This window comes from Lampetra planeri, chromosome 77 (assembly GCF_965212315.1).
Source record: "Lampetra planeri chromosome 77, kcLamPlan1.2.h2, whole genome shotgun sequence".
Classification (NCBI taxonomy): Eukaryota; Metazoa; Chordata; class Hyperoartia; order Petromyzontiformes; family Petromyzontidae; genus Lampetra; species Lampetra planeri.
The window spans coordinates 2,284,652-2,302,390 of NC_136182.1; the positions used below are offsets into that span (position 1 = coordinate 2,284,652).

At 53.1% G+C, this 17,739-nt stretch overlaps 1 protein-coding gene and 1 long non-coding RNA gene across 2 annotated transcripts; both read left to right on the forward strand.

Moving 5' to 3' along the window:
* Nucleotides 1–6,185, forward strand: LOC144738096 (uncharacterized). The gene is made up of 2 exons (XR_013589128.1): nucleotides 1–449; nucleotides 2,522–6,185. It is a non-coding gene; the product is annotated as an uncharacterized LOC144738096 (long non-coding RNA).
* Nucleotides 6,186–9,803: 3,618 nt separating this feature from the next.
* Nucleotides 9,804–16,424, forward strand: TAF13 (TATA-box binding protein associated factor 13). Its single transcript, XM_078621005.1, has 4 exons — nucleotides 9,804–9,944; nucleotides 12,041–12,131; nucleotides 14,209–14,306; nucleotides 14,934–16,424. Exons 1-4 carry the CDS (start codon nucleotides 9,897–9,899, stop codon nucleotides 15,102–15,104), a joined length of 408 nt encoding a protein of 135 aa, XP_078477131.1. The 5' UTR covers nucleotides 9,804–9,896; the 3' UTR covers nucleotides 15,105–16,424.
* Nucleotides 16,425–17,739: the final 1,315 nt, after the last annotated feature.

Genomic DNA, 17,739 nt, shown 5'->3' on the forward strand with positions numbered 1-17,739 from the left:
ATAGGTTCAAAGAAAATAACAAAAAACGACGACGTTTCGATCGCAACACGAGCAGTCGTCATCAGGATCTCTTTTAAATTAAAACATCCAATATGACGTCATTCCATCCACCCAGCTGAATAACGTCCCCGCACTGGGCTATAAAGTGACGTCACTCGTCTGCCTAACTTCGGCTAAGGTGATGACATCATCGCACTGGGCTATAAAGTGACGTCACTCTGCTGCCTGCCTAAGGCGATCATCGCAACGGGCAAATCAAGTGACGTCACTCCACAGCGTGGCTCAGGCGATGACATCACGGCAGCGGACTGTAAAGTGACGTCACTCCTCTGTGTGTCTAAGGCGATGACATCACCACACCGGATTATAAAGTGACGTCACTCCTCTGCGTGGCTTAGGCGATGACATCACCGCACCGGGCCATGGCGGACGAGGAGGACGACTTCATGGTACCGCGACCGCCGGCGCAGACAAAGCGCCACCGTGTAGCCTCTAGCAGGCTGCGGGGACAAGTGCTGTAGGGGATAGTGCTGTAGGGGAAAGTGCTGTAGGGGATAGTGCTGTAGGGGAAAGTGCTGTAGGGGATAGTTCTGTAGGGGAAAGTGTTGTAGAGGCAAGTGCTGTAAGGGATGGTGCTGTAGGGGATGGTGCTGTAGGGGAAAGTGCTGTAGGGGATGGTGCTGTAGGGGCAAGTGGCTGTGAGTAGGTGGGTGGCTAGCACCACGCCCGGCCGCCTTTGTCTCCCCCCAATGTCGATTTTTACCACATACCACCGCTACACCAGTGTCCTCATTTGAAGCTGAGTGGACCTAGGGGAGCCCTAGGACCGTCTCAGGTAATCGTCACTGGCGGTGTTGGTGGCAGTGGGCGATAATCGAACCTGGGTCGCTAGATTAGCAGCGGAGCGTAGCGCTAACCGCTGCACCACCGCGCCCCCCCCCCCCCCACACACAGTGCGCTAACCATTGCACCACCGCTCCCCGGACACACACAGTACCCTAACCACTGCACCACAGCTCCCCACACACAAACAGTGCGCTAACCACTGCACCACCACTCCCCACACACACAGTGCGCTAACCACTGCACCACCGCTCCCCACACACACAAACAGTGCGCTAACCACTGCACCACCACTCCCCACACACACACAGTGCGCTACCCACTGCACCACCGCTCCCCACACACACAAATAGTGCCCTAACCACTGCACCACCGCTCCCCACACACACACAGTGCGCTAACCGCTGCCCCACCGCTCCCTGGACACGGCAGATCCACCACGGCCACCACCACCGTGGTCGTGACCAGGCTCGATCCACAGCTGCAGCAGCTGCTGCTGTTCTATTGTGGGGAGCGGTGGCGCAGCGGTTAGGCTCGCAGCGCTGCGAACCGGCCCGAGACCCGAGTTCGATTCCCGCTCACGCCACGAAGCGTCACCAAATGCGCCTGTGCCAGGCCAGGTGCACTTCGAAGCTACTGCGCGAAGTGTCGAAAGCTCGCTGCTGACAGGAGGAGGTCACGGGACAGACCCAGCAGCTGCCACGGAGGTCGACTGACCGAGTTGACTGGCCAGTGTACCACCACCTGTGCCCCCCCCCATCCGCCTACTGCGCCAACTCGTTGTGCTTTAGCGCCCGGCGCTCCGCTCGTTGTTGTGAGGGTCGCTCCTCAGCCTTCCGCTGCTGCTGGAGGGCGACTGCCTTGCAAATGCCCAGCAGTAGCAGCGGCGTCCTTCATGAGCCTCCTCGACCACTGCCACCACCACCGCCAGTGACAGCGATTATTATCTGAACCGGTCATGGGCCTTCCGCTAGGTAGACTCTGCCTCTAATGAGGTACCGGTGCAGTGATGTGTAGTAAACATCGCCACTGGGCGGGGGGGGGGAGATACAAAGGCGGCCGGGCGTGCGTGTGGTGCTGGCCACCCACCCCCTCTGTGTGTGTCAGTGCCGGCAGCCTTCATAGGCGCTGCTGCTGCTACTCCCTGCTACAAACACGTCAACCCCTCATCAGTGCCCTACCTAATCACAGACCAATTCAGACCTCGTTGGTCATCACGTTCATCCTACAAAGTTCCATCACAAATGGACCTGTACAAGAATACGGGGTTAAACCGTATGGGTTGACAGCTATGCATTCACCCACTCGCTCACCTACTCACTCACCCACCCACTTGCCCAATCACTCACTCGCTCGCCCACTCGCTCGCCCACTCACCCACCCACTCGCTCACCCACCCACCCTCCCACTCTCTCACCCACTCATCCACTGTTAATAGGCTACACGGGCGACCTTTTTCCTTCGTGGCTTTTATCCACGATGGAGTCGTGGATAAAAGCCACGAAGGAAAAAAAAGTCTGTTTCGTTTTGACATCATCGTTGTTGTTGACGTCATCGTTGTCGTCGTTGTTGACGTCATCGTTATCATTGTTGACGTCGGTATCATCATTGATATCATCGTTAGCGTTGTCGATATCGTTGTCATCACTGTTGATGTCGTCGTTGTTGTTGACCGCAGGGCGAGGAGGAGGGCGAGGAGGGTGCCGTAGCCACTGCCACCGCCTCCTCCAGCGGGCAGCGCGGACGGCACCGCCTCTTCTCTAAAGAGCGTGAGCGGGGGTGGGGGTGTGTGAGTGTGCGTGTGTGTACATGTGTGTATGTATATGTGTACATGTGTATGTGTATGAGTGTGAGTGTGTGGGTGTTTGAACATATACGTGTTAGCAGAGGTGGGACAAAGTCATTGTTATGCAAGTCCAAGTCGAGTCGCAAGTCATCAAATTCATGACTCGAGTCTGACTCGAGTCCAAGTCACATGACTCGAGTCCACATCTCATAGGTGGGACAAAGTCATTGTTATGCAAGTCCAAGTCGAGTCGCAAGTCATCAAATTCATGACTCGAGTCTGACTCGAGTCCAAGTCACATGACTCGAGTCCACACCTCTGCGTGTTAGTATTTCGACCATCTAGTTCGTGAAGCCTTCGATGGCTGTACTGGAGGAATTTACATCTGGTACAGGGGGGGGGGGGGGGGGCGTGGGGGGAGATGCTTTTCGGCATTAGTTGCGTGTCAAAACCGATCCTTTAATTTGTTTTACACCCCCCCGCCCCCGAGCTCCGATTTAACCCTTAACACTAAACGCCCAAATCGCAATGGAGGTCGTAGATGATCTGTTTTTTTTTGAGGCCGTGATGTTATTTCATTTTAATGCGAAACTTCCCACCGGGGCTCCCCCCCCCCCCCATCCCCCCTCTGTCTCGGAGCGATCGTCCAAACGGATCGACCCGAAGCCGCCCGTCGCTCCGTCGTCTCTTCTCGGCAACTCGGCCCATGGCGCGTTCGCGAACCGCCACGTGCGCCTCCTTACCCCCCCCTCTCCCTGGATTCTGGCGCCGGTGAGAGGCAGTTGAAATTTGTGACACCGTGGGTTTCACAGCAAGCGCCGATGGCTCGGGCCGTTCGAGATTGAGGGTGGAGTTGGGAAGGGACCACGGCACTCGAGGGCTCGCAGCGGCCGCGTGCGTTCGCGCCCAGAGGGCTTTGAGAGGGCTTTGAGAGGTCGTGACCCCCGCCTCCCCCTTCCCCCCCCCCGCCTCCCCCGCAGTCTGTGGGGGTTGTCCCCTTTGTGTTGTCGGACCACGGCGATGGCCGTGCCGGAATCGCGTTACCAATGACCGCACGGGGATAGGAAAAAAAAAAAGTTGTAATTGAAATAAAATTCTGCCGCGCAAAACCGAAACCATCGGAGGTGTTTTTTTGTGTCCCCCTTGCGGATAGCGGCCGTGAAAAGTGCCCGAAACGCCGAGTAACTTGATACCGGAAGCTGGCTTTAGGGCTTGAAATATCATCATCATCGTCGCCAGCACAGCAGCGGTCCGATGCTGCACCACGCGCGCTACGAACCCGGCAGAGACCCGAGTACGATTCCCGCTCGTGGCCACCAACACCAGTGGCGATTATCTGAACCGGTCTTGGGCCCCTCCCCTAGGTAGACTCGGCCTCAAATGAGTTACCTGGTGCGGTGTGCAGTAAACATCGCCACTGGGGGAGACAAAGGCGGCCTGGCGTGGTGGCTGGCCACCCACCCCCTCGTGTGCCGTTCCGGCCTTCGTAGGTGCTGCTAGTGAACGGCACTTGCCCCAACAGTCTGCTACGGCCATACGGGGGGGGATCTTTGTGTATGTTGGAAGTTCTTTTCGTGCAAGGCGTTGGGGGTGTTCTCTGGGTGTCTGCGGTTTCCTGCCTTCTTGTATAATGAACGCAGCTCGTTGTTAATTGGCCCGCAAACGTCTCCAATAACAACCCAGTGTAGCAGCAGCAGCAAGACCGTCATTGAGGGTTCCACCACTCGGTAGCGTGGCTGTCTCCTGAATAAATGATCATGAATAGAATATCGATTCAAATGTATCTATGTATCTGTTCGCCTTTTGGCGTTCCCTGGTCTGACACTGGTGAGACGAGGCCCTCAAGGAGGCTGCTGTCTGGTGTAGACCAATCGGTTCAAAGACAATAACATTTTTATCAAAGCATGTTTCCATGTTCACAAGTAATGTGTGTGGTTAATACAGAACATAGTTCCTTGCGAAAGCTAGAATCCATTTGGTATTTGAGCATCTTAACACCTGTTTTATTGCCAGAAAGGGTTAAACCTATTCTTATTTACACGCTTTTTATTAACTCACTCTGTTGTATCCTCAAATCTTTTAACAAAATTTTACCCACTTCCCAATGTGGTATCGACTGCAAACTTGGTATACTTATGTCATACCGATGACAATACCATATTCTATCATTAAAAATAAATAAGATTTTTTAACATTTTTTATATGTTATGTTTCGGCTTCGGTCTAATTGTCCACGCTCAACTGACGTTGGCTGTAAATCACCACGGTCCCTTACGCTATGCACGCTCCGGGGCCAATTGCTGGAGTCATGGAGTTCTTCCATTATTAGTACGGTACATTTCATTAAAGCGTGTTTAATTTTTTTTTCATATGACTTATTTTTTTCATACTTTGATATTGGCAAAAAGGTCCCATTTTGTAGCTGCTCACCCCGAGAAATGTTTTGATACGTGTGGCATTGTCCTTGTGCTTTTGGCCTTTCGATCTTCTCTGGTCTGGCACTGTCCAGGCCCTACAGAGAACGCCTCTGGTGTAAGCCAATCGGTTTCAAAGACTGCATAAATGATCAGAGCATGTTTGTTTGCATGTTCACCGCAAGTACGTGTGGCTAATGCGGACTCGATTCCTTGCAGGCTTCTATTTGATGTTTGAACAAATGTATCTATGTATCTAGATTTGAAGCTTTCGTGACTGCAGGAATCCATACTCTTTGGTTCTTTCGGTAAAGTCACGTAGGTAGAAAATAAAATGAATCACGACGTTTCGATTGCAACACAAGCAATCATCATCAGGTGGGAAAACCACAGCAAACGTGATTTATTTTATTGTATACCTACGTGACTTTACCGAAAGAACCACAGAGTATGTATCTATGTATGTTGAATGTCTTTCGCCAACCGTGCTAATCGTAGGTGCGGGGAAAGGATGACAAACTAAACGCAACAACAATGAGCAGTTTCTAAATAACTGAGTTTTCACTCTTAAGATTTTAAACTGCAACAGCTCCAGTGGCGTCCGAATAATTGCACCTGATGGGGGATTAAAGACGCAGCTGCAGTGGTGCGATGATGGCCACGCGACCAAAACTGGATCGTGAAGGAAACACGTAGACAAGCTTAGAGATGCAGAGACCCACTATTGAGACCGAGATACACAGGATCCATAGACACGGATATACAGGACTCGGCGGGGGAGGGGTGTGATGTAGTGACACGTGACGTCACTACTATGTCGGGTCTGCACACACATGGCGTCACTACCCTGGGGGTCACGTTGTCGGGGTCCGGAGCCTTCTCGAGGGTTCGAGAAGGGGGGTGTAGCCGGGGTGTGGCCGGCCACGCTAGAGAGGCATATAAGCGGGCGCCGCTGAGAGAGCGGGGCTGTTCTCGCCCGCGATGAAGGCGCCTCGTGAAGAGTGAAGACGAAGAGGTCGGGGCCAAGGCCCACGTGGCGGGGCCACGCTAGTTAATGTACCCGAGTGTAGTGAGAGAAGGTCGGTGGTCACCACCCTATGTATAGTGTGGGTAACAAATGTTAATAAAGTGTTGCCTCCACAGGGAAGTGTGCGCCTCAATAGAACCCATTACACAAATATCCCTCCCGCACTCCCCAAACACAGAACCAAATTAATCAGGAAAAAAAATGTCGAGGTAGGGATTAACTAAATGGAGGGACTCGGCAGATCGAATATTCGATGGAAGTGAATTCTGCAGCTTGGGGACCCACACGGTAAACGACTCCCCGGGGTCACCCATTGAATGGAGGTGCGACCTCGGCACACGTGTAATGAGTGGCTCCGACACAAGTAACTTCAATATTGTAAATCTTTGGTACAGCCACTCTCTCCATGGATGTCGACCCGCTCTCGTGGCTGCGCTTGCTAACACACCGCCTGGCTGGCGGCACGCTAGGGAGTGGCTGAGCGGCTGGAGGTCGTGCCGCCACGTGGCAGGTTGAGATGGTGGGGCAGCAGTGACGGGAGCTCTTCGATCTTCAAACACCGACCCCTAACGTTGCTGTACCCCCGGCTTATATTCAGTTATCGGAGGCTAAACCCCGCCCCTCCTGGAACCTTCGAGAACGTTTCAGAGGCTTCCCTGGTAGATCCGTCCATTCACATTTACTCCAGATAGAATCCCTACTATCAAAAATACATGGACTGTATGATGTGTAATGTAACCCCCACAATAATGCAGGAGATGACGCTCTCTTATTACACAAGCAATAGTAGTAGTCCACACTCAGACGAGCGAACAACTCGCGGACGTAAGAGGGGGAGGCACGGAGAGTGAGAGATAAAATAATGAGAGGATGTGATGCGAGATCAAGCGATGAGACATCGTAAGTTCACTTGTCAATTGTTAATTCATACTTTAATATGAAATGTAATTTACGTTTATTATAATCTTGATTTGAAGCTTTCGTGACTGCAGGAATCATTACTTTGTTTCTTTCGGTAAAGTCACGTAGGTATAAAAAAATAATAGATCACGACGTTTCGATCGCAACACAAGCAATCGTCATCAGGTGAGATAAATACAGCAGGAGAACTGCTGAGGCAGGATAGTATGGATTCCTGCAGTCACGAAAGCTTCAAATCAAAATTATAATAAAAGTAAATTACAGGAGTATTTGTCTCACATATACCCCCCAATTTATTCCTTTGAAATAGATTTCTGTTTATATGATTGTGGTTATTATTGTACTTTATTAATCCCTAACCTCTGCCATTACATACAATGAAACAAGAAAAGGTAAACAAATTAAAAACAGAGCAATGTAATACAATACACCAGGGGTCGGCAACCTACGGCTCCGGAGCCGCATGCGGCTCTTTACGGGCTGCTTCTTGACGATATGTACGTATGTACAGTATGTACTCAGATGCATTGCGGCTCTTGAAATACTGAATTTTGTACCGAATTGGAAAGAAATGGCTCTTCTTGTTATTTTGGTTGCCGACCCCTGCAATACACTATTAGACATTGTAAAAAAAACTCCATCCTATGTGTTAGTGAATGTTTTGAAATTTTAGGCAGGAAATTCGTTTTCAAATCTAGATTTTTTTTTCTGGGGAAAGACCCCCAGACCCCCCTGGAAGATTCGGTCCCCCCCAATGTTGACTCCATGGCTACGGCCTTGTCCTGCATAACAGGCGAGGTAGTTAACATCTCGCCGTGAGCGAGGAGCGGTGGCGCGGTGGTTGGGGCGCTGCACCACGAACCCGGCAAAGGGCCGAGTTCCATTCCCGCTCACGGCCAGCGACACCCACCAGCGAAGATCTCGAACCCTGTACCCTGGGCCGCCTCCCCTAGGTCGACTCGGCCTCAAATGTGCACGACACGCGGTGGCGTGTGGAACGTTAGCACAGGGGGGGGGGGAGAGATACAAAGGCGGCCGGGCGTGCGTGGTGGTGGTGCTGGCCACCCACCCCCTCTGTGTGTGTCACAGTGCCGGCAGCCTTCATAGGCGCTGCTGCTGCTACTCCCTGCTACAAACACGTCAACCCCTCATCAGTGCCCTACCTAATCACAGACCAATTCAGACATTATTGGTCACCACGTGCCCCTTCTAAATCTCAACGTTCATCCTACAAAGTCCCATCACGAATGGACCTGAAAACTCAATTGCCCCTGTACAATAATAGGGCGTAAACTGTATGGGTTGATAGCTATGCACTCACTCACTCACCTACCCACTCACCTACCCACTCACTCACCAACCCACTCACTCACTAATCCACTCACTCACCTACCCACTCACTCACCTACCCACTCATTCACCTACCCACTCACTCACCCACTCACTCACCCACTCACTCACCTACTCACTCACCCACTCACTCGCCTACCCACTCACTCACCCACTCACTCACCTACCCACTCACTCACCTACCCACTCACCGACCCACTCACCTACCCACTCACCAACCCACTCACCGACCCACTCACTCACCTACCCACTCACTCACCTACCCACTCACTTACCCACTCACTCACCTACCCACTCACCTACCCACTCACCGACCCACTCACTCACCAACCCACTCACTCATCTACCCACTCACTCATTAATCCACTCAGTCACCTACCCACTCACTCACCAACCCACGCACTCACCAACCCACTCACCCACTCACGCACCTACCCACTCACTCACCCACTCACCTACCCACTCACTCACCCACTCACTCACTCACCTACCCACTCACTCACCTGCTCACTCACTCACCCGCTCACTCACCCACTCACTCACCTACCCACTCACCCACCCACCCACTCACCCACCCACCCACTCACTCACCCACCAACTCACTCCCATAACCGTCAACCCCTTCTCAGTGCCCTAGGGGGTAAACCGTGCGGGTTGACACGCGATGGCTTTTGCCTGCGGTGCGGAGTCATCCAGCAGTGGATCGACTCTGACTGCTGCCCGACCCCACCTCGAGGTGGGGGGGGGGGTGGTGGTAGGTGAGGGGGGGCACGTGACGTCACACCAAGGAATCGATTCTTCCTAAGATAACACCGATTACGATTCCCCTCCGTTTGGATAAATCGATTCGTAGAGAACGATTCTCGTCGTTAACTCGGGAATCGTCGGCCCCAAGCCGGGTTCACGCCCCCCTCTCTCACGGGTCGCCAGCACGGGAGTGACGTCACTTTCCGCGTATAACATGACGTCACGCGTGTCACACTGGGTCACGTCATTGCGCCACGCGTGTGGGCGAGATATAAACTGACGTCATCCCGACTTAAAGCTTTCGTGACTGCAGGAATAACTATTCTTGGGTCTTTCGGTAAAGTCACGGAGATAGGTTCAAAGAAAATAACAAAAAACGACGACGTTTCGATCGCAACACGAGCAGTCGTCATCAGGATCTCTTTTCAATTAAAACATCCAATATGACGTCATTCCATCCACCCAGCTGAATAACGTCCCCGCACTGGGCTATAAAGTGACGTCACTCCTCTGCCTAACTTCGGCTAAGGTGATGACATCATCGCACTGGGCTATAAAGTGACGTCACTCTGCTGCCTGCCTAAGGCGATCATCGCAACGGGCAAATCAAGTGACGTCACTCCACAGCGTGGCTCAGGCGATGACATCACCGCACCGGATTATAAAGTGACGTCACTCCTCTGCGTGGCTTAGGCGATGACATCAAAGCACGGGGCTATAAAGTGACGTCACTTCTCTGCGTGGCTCAGGCGATGACATCATCGCACCGGACTATAAAGTGACGTCACTCCTCTGCGTGGCTTAGGCGATGACATCACCGCACCGGGCCATGGCGGACGAGGAGGACGACTTCATGGTACCGCGACCGCCGCCACAGACAAAGCGCCACCGTGTAGCCTCTAGCAGGCTGCGGGGACAAGTGCTGTAGGGGATAGTGTTGTAGGGGAAAGTGCTGTAGGGGATAGTGCTGTAGGGGAAAGTGCTGTAGGGGATAGTTCTGTAGGGGAAAGTGTTGTAGAGGCAAGTGCTGTAGGGGATGGTGCTGTAGGGGATGGTGCTGTAGGGGATGGTGCTGTAGGGGAAAGTGCTGTAGGGGATGGTGCTGTAGGGGCAAGTGGCTGTGAGTAGGTGGGTGGCTAGCACCACGCCCGGCCGCCTTTGTCTCCCCCCAATGTCGATTTTTACCACATACCACCGCTACACCAGTGTCCTCATTTGAAGCTGAGTGGACCTAGGGGAGCCCTAGGACCGTCTCAGGTAATCGTCACTGGCGGTGTTGGTGGCAGTGGGCGATAATCGAACCTGGGTCGCTAGATTAGCAGCGGAGCGTAGCGCTAACCGCTGCACCACCGCGCCCCCCCCCCCCCACACACACAGTGCGCTAACCATTGCACCACCGCTCCCCGGACACACACAGTGCCCTAACCACTGCACCACAGCTCCCCACACACAAACAGTGCGCTAACCACTGCACCACCACTCCCCACACACACAGTGCGCTAACCACTGCACCACCGCTCCCCACACACACAAACAGTGCGCTAACCACTGCACCACCACTCCCCACACACACACAGTGCGCTACCCACTGCACCACCGCTCCCCACACACAAATAGTGCCCTAACCACTGCACCACCGCTCCCCACACACACACAGTGCGCTAACCGCTGCCCCACCGCTCCCTGGACACGGCAGATCCACCACGGCCACCACCACCGTGGTCGTGACCAGGCTCGATCCACAGCTGCAGCAGCGGCTGCTGTTCTATTGTGGGGAGCGGTGGCGCAGCGGTTAGGCTCGCAGCGCTGCGAACCGGCCCGAGACCCGAGTTCGATTCCCGCTCACGCCACGAAGCGTCACCAAATGCGCCTGTGCCAGGCCAGGTGCACTTCGAAGCTACTGCGCGAAGTGTCGAAAGCTCGCTGCTGACAGGAGGAGGTCACGGGACAGACCCAGCAGCTGCCACGGAGGTCGACTGACCGAGTTGACTGGCCAGTGTACCACCACCTGTGCCCCCCCCCACCCGCCTACTGCGCAAACTCGTTGTGCTTTAGCGCCCGGCGCTCCGCTCGTTGTTGTGAGGGTCGCTCCTCAGCCTTCCGCTGCTGCTGGAGGGCGACTGCCTTGCAAATGCCCAGCAGTAGCAGCGGCGTCCTTCATGAGCCTCCTCGACCACTGCCACCACCACCGCCAGTGACAGCGATTATTATCTGAACCGGTCATGGGCCTTCCGCTAGGTAGACTCTGCCTCTAATGAGGTACCGGTGCAGTGATGTGTAGTAAACATCGCCACTGGGCGGGGGGGGGGAGATACAAAGGCGGCCGGGCGTGCGTGTGGTGCTGGCCACCCACCCCCTCTGTGTGTGTCAGTGCCGGCAGCCTTCATAGGCGCTGCTGCTGCTGCTGCTACTCCCTGCTACAAACACGTCAACCCCTCATCAGTGCCCTACCTACTCACAGACCAATTCAGACCTCGTTGGTCATCACGTTCATCCTACAAAGTCCCATCACAAATGGACCTGTACAAGAATACGGGGTTAAACCGTATGGGTTGACAGCTATGCATTCACCCACTCGCTCACCTACTCACTCACCCACCCACTTGCCCAATCACTCACTCGCTCGCCCACTCGCTCGCCCACTCACCCACCCACTCGCTCACCCACCCACCCTCCCACTCTCTCACCCACTCATCCACTGTTAATAGGCTACACGGGCGACCTTTTTCCTTCGTGGCTTTTATCCACGATGGAGTCGTGGATAAAAGCCACGAAGGAAAAAAAAAGTCTGTTTCGTTTTGACATCATCGTTGTTGTTGACGTCATCGTTGTCGTCGTTGTTGACGTCATCGTTGTCATTGTTGACGTCGTTGTCATCATCATTGATATCATCGTTAGCGTTGTCGATATCGTTGTCATCACTGTTGATGTCGTCGTTGTTGTTGACCGCAGGGCGAGGAGGAGGGCGAGGAGGGTGCCGTAGCCACTGCCACCGCCTCCTCCAGCGGGCAGCGCGGACGGCACCGCCTCTTCTCTAAAGAGCGTGAGCGGGGGTGGGGGTGTGTGAGTGTGCGTGTGTGTACATGTGTGTATGTATATGTGTGCATGTGTACATGTATGAGTGTGAGTGTGTGGGTGTTTGAACATATACGTGTTAGCATTTCGACCATCTAGTTCATGAAGCCTTCGATTGCTGTACCGGAGGAATTTACATCTGGTACAGATACAATGGGAGGCTGATCGATGCCCGGGTGCGGTCAAGGGATGGCTTCCTATTGGTCAACCACGTTATGTATGCTGATGATCTGGTAATTGCTGCTCACTCAGCGGAGGGGTTGGAGACGCTGCTGCTGAAACTGGACCTTTCCACCAAGAGGTGTGGGTCCTTACCATCAGCCCCACCAAAACTAAGCACCTGCCTGGGTATTTTGTACCATCGAACACTCCATCCCCACAACTCCCAATCGGTGATGGGGCAGTTGTGGAGAGTTTCCCATACCTGGGCAGTATGTTCATGACCGGCTCTGGTTTAACAGCAGAGGTCTCAGTCTGATTCAGTTGAGTGGCAATATCTTGCCACTCGTAACGCTGTGTGGAAGCTACCTGGTCTGTCGCTCTGCACAAAGCTTCAGGTCTTCTTGGCCACGGTTATTCCCTCCCTTCTCTACGCTTGTGAAACGTGGGACCCCCCTTATGGAACATCTTCGCCGGTTAGAAACATTTAGGCTGGCCTACCTACGATCCATTCTGGGTGTAACCAGGCTGGATTGTGTGACGGGTTTACAAATCCTTGAAAGATCTTGGCAAAGTCCCATCGGTGAGCTCCTCCAGCAGGCAAGGTTGCGTTTGCTGGGTCATGTAGCCCGCATGCCCAGCCACCGCATGCCTAAACAGCTTTTGTTAAGCCGGATAGAGGGGGCTAAACGGGCGCGGGGCGCGGAACGGGCTAGAGAGGAGATGGAGTGATGTGGTACAGGAGGACGTTGAGCGGAGTGGACTTGCTGATGACTGGTACCAGCGGTGTCAAGCTCGGCCTCTGTGGAGGAGGCTCGTGAAGGACGCTACTGGGCAGTTGGAGGTAGTCGCCCTCCAACAACAACGGAGGGCGGAGGAGCGACGCTCACAACAACGAGTGATCTCAGTCGACCCATGGCACCTGGGTCTGCCCCGTGACCTCCTGCCAGCGGGCATTCGACACTTCACGTGGTCTCCACGTGCACATAGCCTGGCACAAGCGCTGTGGTCACATCACCGCCACTGTGTGTGTGGGTTTAAGTGCGTGTTGTGTTAGTGTGTGTGTGTGTACGAGTAAGTTCGTGTGTACATTTAGGATCAACATCACAGATGCAGAGTATTTTGCTGCTCTAAATGTCCACGTGGTGACGATGTCGGCCGCTTGGTTGAGCTGCTATCATCTTGTGACGGCCACGTCGCTTCTGAAACCGAAGTTACGCAGTAGCCCGGGTGGGGGGGCCCCTTACCCTGGTAAAATAGAAAGTCTTATCCATCTCTATGGTCCTTTCGGTAAACGCACGTATTTATAAATTAAGATGAATCGCGACATTTCGGGTGCAACACAAGCGTCCGTCATCAGGTGGGAAAGCGTGGCCTGCTGCTGGGGCAGAATGTTTTAAAAGGTTTGAAATGGGTGTAGCCCAAGGGTCATAAAGAAGTGGCCGGGGCTAGTGATGTGAAATGTGAGAAATTAGCACGTAACTGTAAGATAGGAGGAGAGCGGCCTCCTGGACGAGGGCACTGAAGTGGCTATGTTAATGTGAGGGATCAGCATAATGTTAATGTGAGAAGTTAGCATGTAACTGTAGAAAAGAAGAAGAGCGGCCTCCTCGACGAGGGAGTGCAACCCAACGGGTGAAATCCAAAGGGCCTGTGAGTATGAGAGGGCAATCCTCATGACGGACGCTTGTGTTGCGCCCGAAACGTCGTGATTTTATTTTATACCGCAGTCACGAAAGCCTCAAATCAAGATAGAAAGTCTTAGTTAAAAAATGGTTTGTACGTAGTTGTTTGTGTTGTTTTATGTTAACTCGCTGACCACTACTGGACATCTGTGACAGAGAGCTTTATGGCTGTTTGGATTTAGTTTTTCTCCTCCTGTGCAGTGCGCTGTATGATGTACGGATTTGGAGATGACCAGAACCCCTACACGGAGTGTGTGGATCTGCTGGAGGATCTCCTCACAGAGTTCATCACTGAGACGGTGAGAGGTCAACACCACCCTCACACTCACCCACTTGGCCATACACTCACCCACTTGGCCATTCACTCACCCCCTCTCATGCTCACCCACTCTCACGCTCACCCACTCTCATGCTCACCACTCTCTCACACTCACCCACTCTCTCACACTCACCCACTCTCACACTCACCCACACTCACACTCACCCACTCGACCATTCACTCACTCACTCGCTCTCACTCACCCCTCTCACACTCATCCACGCTCACACTCACTCACACTGATCCACTCTCACACTCATCCACTCTCACACTCACCCACTCTCACGCTCACCCACTTAGCCATTCACTCACCCACTCTCACACTCACCCACTCTCACACTCACCCACTCTCATTCTCACCACACTCACCACTCTCTCACCACTCCCACCCACTCTCACACTCACACACTCCCACACTCACCCACTCACCCGCTCTCACACTCACCCACTATCACACTCACCCACTCTCACACTCACCACTCTCACACTCACCACTCTCACACTCACCACACTCACCCACTCACACTCACCCACCCTCACACCTACAGGGCTATCCCTGTCTCTCTCAGACCTACAAGACTATCCCTGATCTCTCTCACTCTCTCAGACTCACAGGGCGATCGCCGTAGGGCGGCCCGGGCGGCTCCAGGTCGAGGACCTGGTGTTCCTCGTCAGGAAGGACGAGCGCAAATTTTCGCGCATGAAGGAGCTGCTCACCATGAACGAGGAGCTCAAGAAGGCTCGCAAGGCCTTCGACGAGGCCACCTACGGCACTTGAGGGCCGCGGCGGTCGGCCGTCGTGAACCCGTCATGAACGGGGGCCCGGCGGTGGCGAGAAGACGTTAACTAACTTCTCCTGGTTTGCAGACGGTCGTGGTGTCCCTCCCGCCACCCCCTTCCCCGTGTTGGTCGCGTGGATTTGCTTTCCAGGTCCTAGGGGTTTTCCCTCCACGTCACGCATTCGGAGTATTTGGCTGATATACATTTCCACGTGATGTTAAGCCACCATTTCGTTAAGCTGTCTTTTGAAATAGTCAGGTCGCTTCTGAAATAGAGCTCCATAGCTAACTGGGCCTTACCTGGTAAAATAAAAAAAAATGGTTTAGTTTACACCACTGGCCATCGTCAACCCAGACACCACCAGGCCATCGTCAACCCAGACACCACCAGGCCATCGTCAACCCAGACACCACCAGGCCATCGTGAACCCACGACTGAGCGGAGGAGGGTCAATGGGAGGGAGTGGGTGGATCAAAGAGTTAATAGTGGCCGTGTCAAGAGACACCTTGTGTTGAGGTTCTGGGTTCATGCCCAGGGCATCATGGGTCTTTCTGTGTATCTTATGGGGGTTCACAATGGACGTGTCAGAGACGCTGATCCAGCACCACTGCGATCCTAGGTTAAACGCCTGCGTGCCTCCCTCTACGTCCATGGCCGTGTCAGAGACTGCGAGCCAGTGACACTAGTTAAAAATTAGAATCTTTAAAATCTAAATCTTTTGTTTTGATCGGAGGAATCCAATGAGCTATGAAGCTCTTTTTGACAGTTGTCCAGTAGAAGTCCTGGGTTCGAACGCCTGGTCTGGCTGTCTCTCAAGAAATTCGAAATGGCTGTGTGGACTTGACTTTCTTTACTTACTATATTCTGTGTTCCAATCTGGCGTCTGGGGGTGTCCCCATGTCTCAATGAGTCTGCGTGGCCGTGTCAGGAGACACGGTGGGTTTTTTTTTTTAAAGGTGCTAGGTTTGAGCCTTGGTGCTCTTCAGTGTCTCCAGGGAAGGTTCACAACGGCTGTGACGGAGACACCGAGGCCAGCACTGTTGCCGTTCCTTGGTTCAAGCCCTGCGTTTGGCCACTACGAAACTCCTGAGAGAAAGAGACCCGAGAAACATTCACGCCTATGGTTTGGACCAATGTATTCAATTGTCACCGGATCAGTGTTGCTGACATGGCCATTAAAGACATGCCCGATGGAGACGCATGGCTGTTGGCTAAAGGATTGTGTTCCGGCTCATTCGCCCCCCAGCTGTGTAATGACTGACAATTTTTATTTTTCAATTGCGAATCGGGATCAATAAAAGAAAAGCTTTGTATCGGAGGGAAGTCTGGGAGTGAATTTTGTGAAACTCAATTTTATTGTATGTTGAACTTGTTTCACACTGTGTGGAGCCAACCTTGCTTATCGGAGGTGCGGGGGGAAGGACGCCAAACTAAGCACAACAACAAAGCGGTGCTAAAGAAATGAGTTTGTCAATCTAGATCAGGGGTGGGGAACCTTTTTCTGCCAAGGGCCATTTGGCTATTTGTAACGTCATTCGCGAGCCATATAAAATTATCAACTAAAGAATTTGCCTGTTAGATTTGGTCAAACGTTTAATTAACTCACCCCAAATGTGATGGCTGGAACGGCTTCTCTTTGGTGAGGTTGTGTGTGATGTTAGTTGGCATTGATGATGTTGCTTCTCGCAACTGCTTTTCCAGGTTTGCTCCTAGATTTATTGAATTTCGAGTCCCGCCTGCGGTGGCCTTGGCAGGGCCAGACCAAATTATTTTGCGGGTCTTATACGGCCCGTGGGCCGGACGTTCCTCACCCATGATCTAGATGGAGAGCTTTCTAGACGGCCGCATAAGCAGCGCATCTGAAAGCGCCACGCCATGCGTTGACCACCGTCTTTGTGGGTTTAGTTCATTTCAGAAGGTTGTGGAGTTGTGTTGAGGTAAGATTTGAGCATGGGGATGTTTGGCCAATACGAGTTACATTGCATGGTTTATAGCTATGTCTGTGAAGAGGAGTCTGAGACTGGTTCAGCACTTCTTTATTTCTCCAACGCACAGCAACACTCGTTCCAAAACCAACCCCGAACACGCATCCCACAGCCCCTTTTAACCCCTCCATCTCCGCCCTCGTTCCCAATACTCGCCCTGCATGCCTTGTCTGGGTGACGTCATTGCCCTTTAACCCCTGACCCCCGTCGAGCGAATTCCTGCGCGTGTGATTGGTGCGTGTTATAGTGAGAGCGGATATTTCATGTCTGCGTGGTGCGTTGAGGGTGGCTCGCAGATCCCTTACATCTGTACGAATAAATGTTGAACTAAACGGCAAGCAGTTCTAAATAAATTCGTTTGTCAATCTCGATGATGATTTACAAGTGCACAGCTCCAGTGGCTCCCTAATATCGGAAGGAAGAGCGTTCCAGATGGCCACAAAAGTGCATCTGAAAGCGCCGCGACGATGTGGTGACCATCATCTTTGTTCGATGGCCAGCCTAAAGCCGCCGCTGCTAGGGTGAGCGGAGTTCGCGTGATGATGGCTTATAGCTCCTTGACAAGATCAGCAGCGAGGTATCGTGGTTCATTTGTGGCAAGCACTTTGCGCGTAATGGGTGCGACCTTATAATGCATTCGTTCGGCAA

Bases quoted from the DNA above. Each gene is read 5' to 3' on its own strand.
- TAF13 (XM_078621005.1), top strand. From the start codon at position 9,897: ATGACATCACCGCACCGGGCCATGGCGGACGAGGAGGACGACTTCATG. The intron at 9,945-12,040 runs GTACCGCGACCG...TGTTGACCGCAG, and splicing joins ACGAGGAGGACGACTTCATG to GGCGAGGAGGAGGGCGAGGA. The intron at 14,307-14,933 runs GTGAGAGGTCAA...TCACTCTCTCAG, and splicing joins CAGAGTTCATCACTGAGACG to ACTCACAGGGCGATCGCCGT.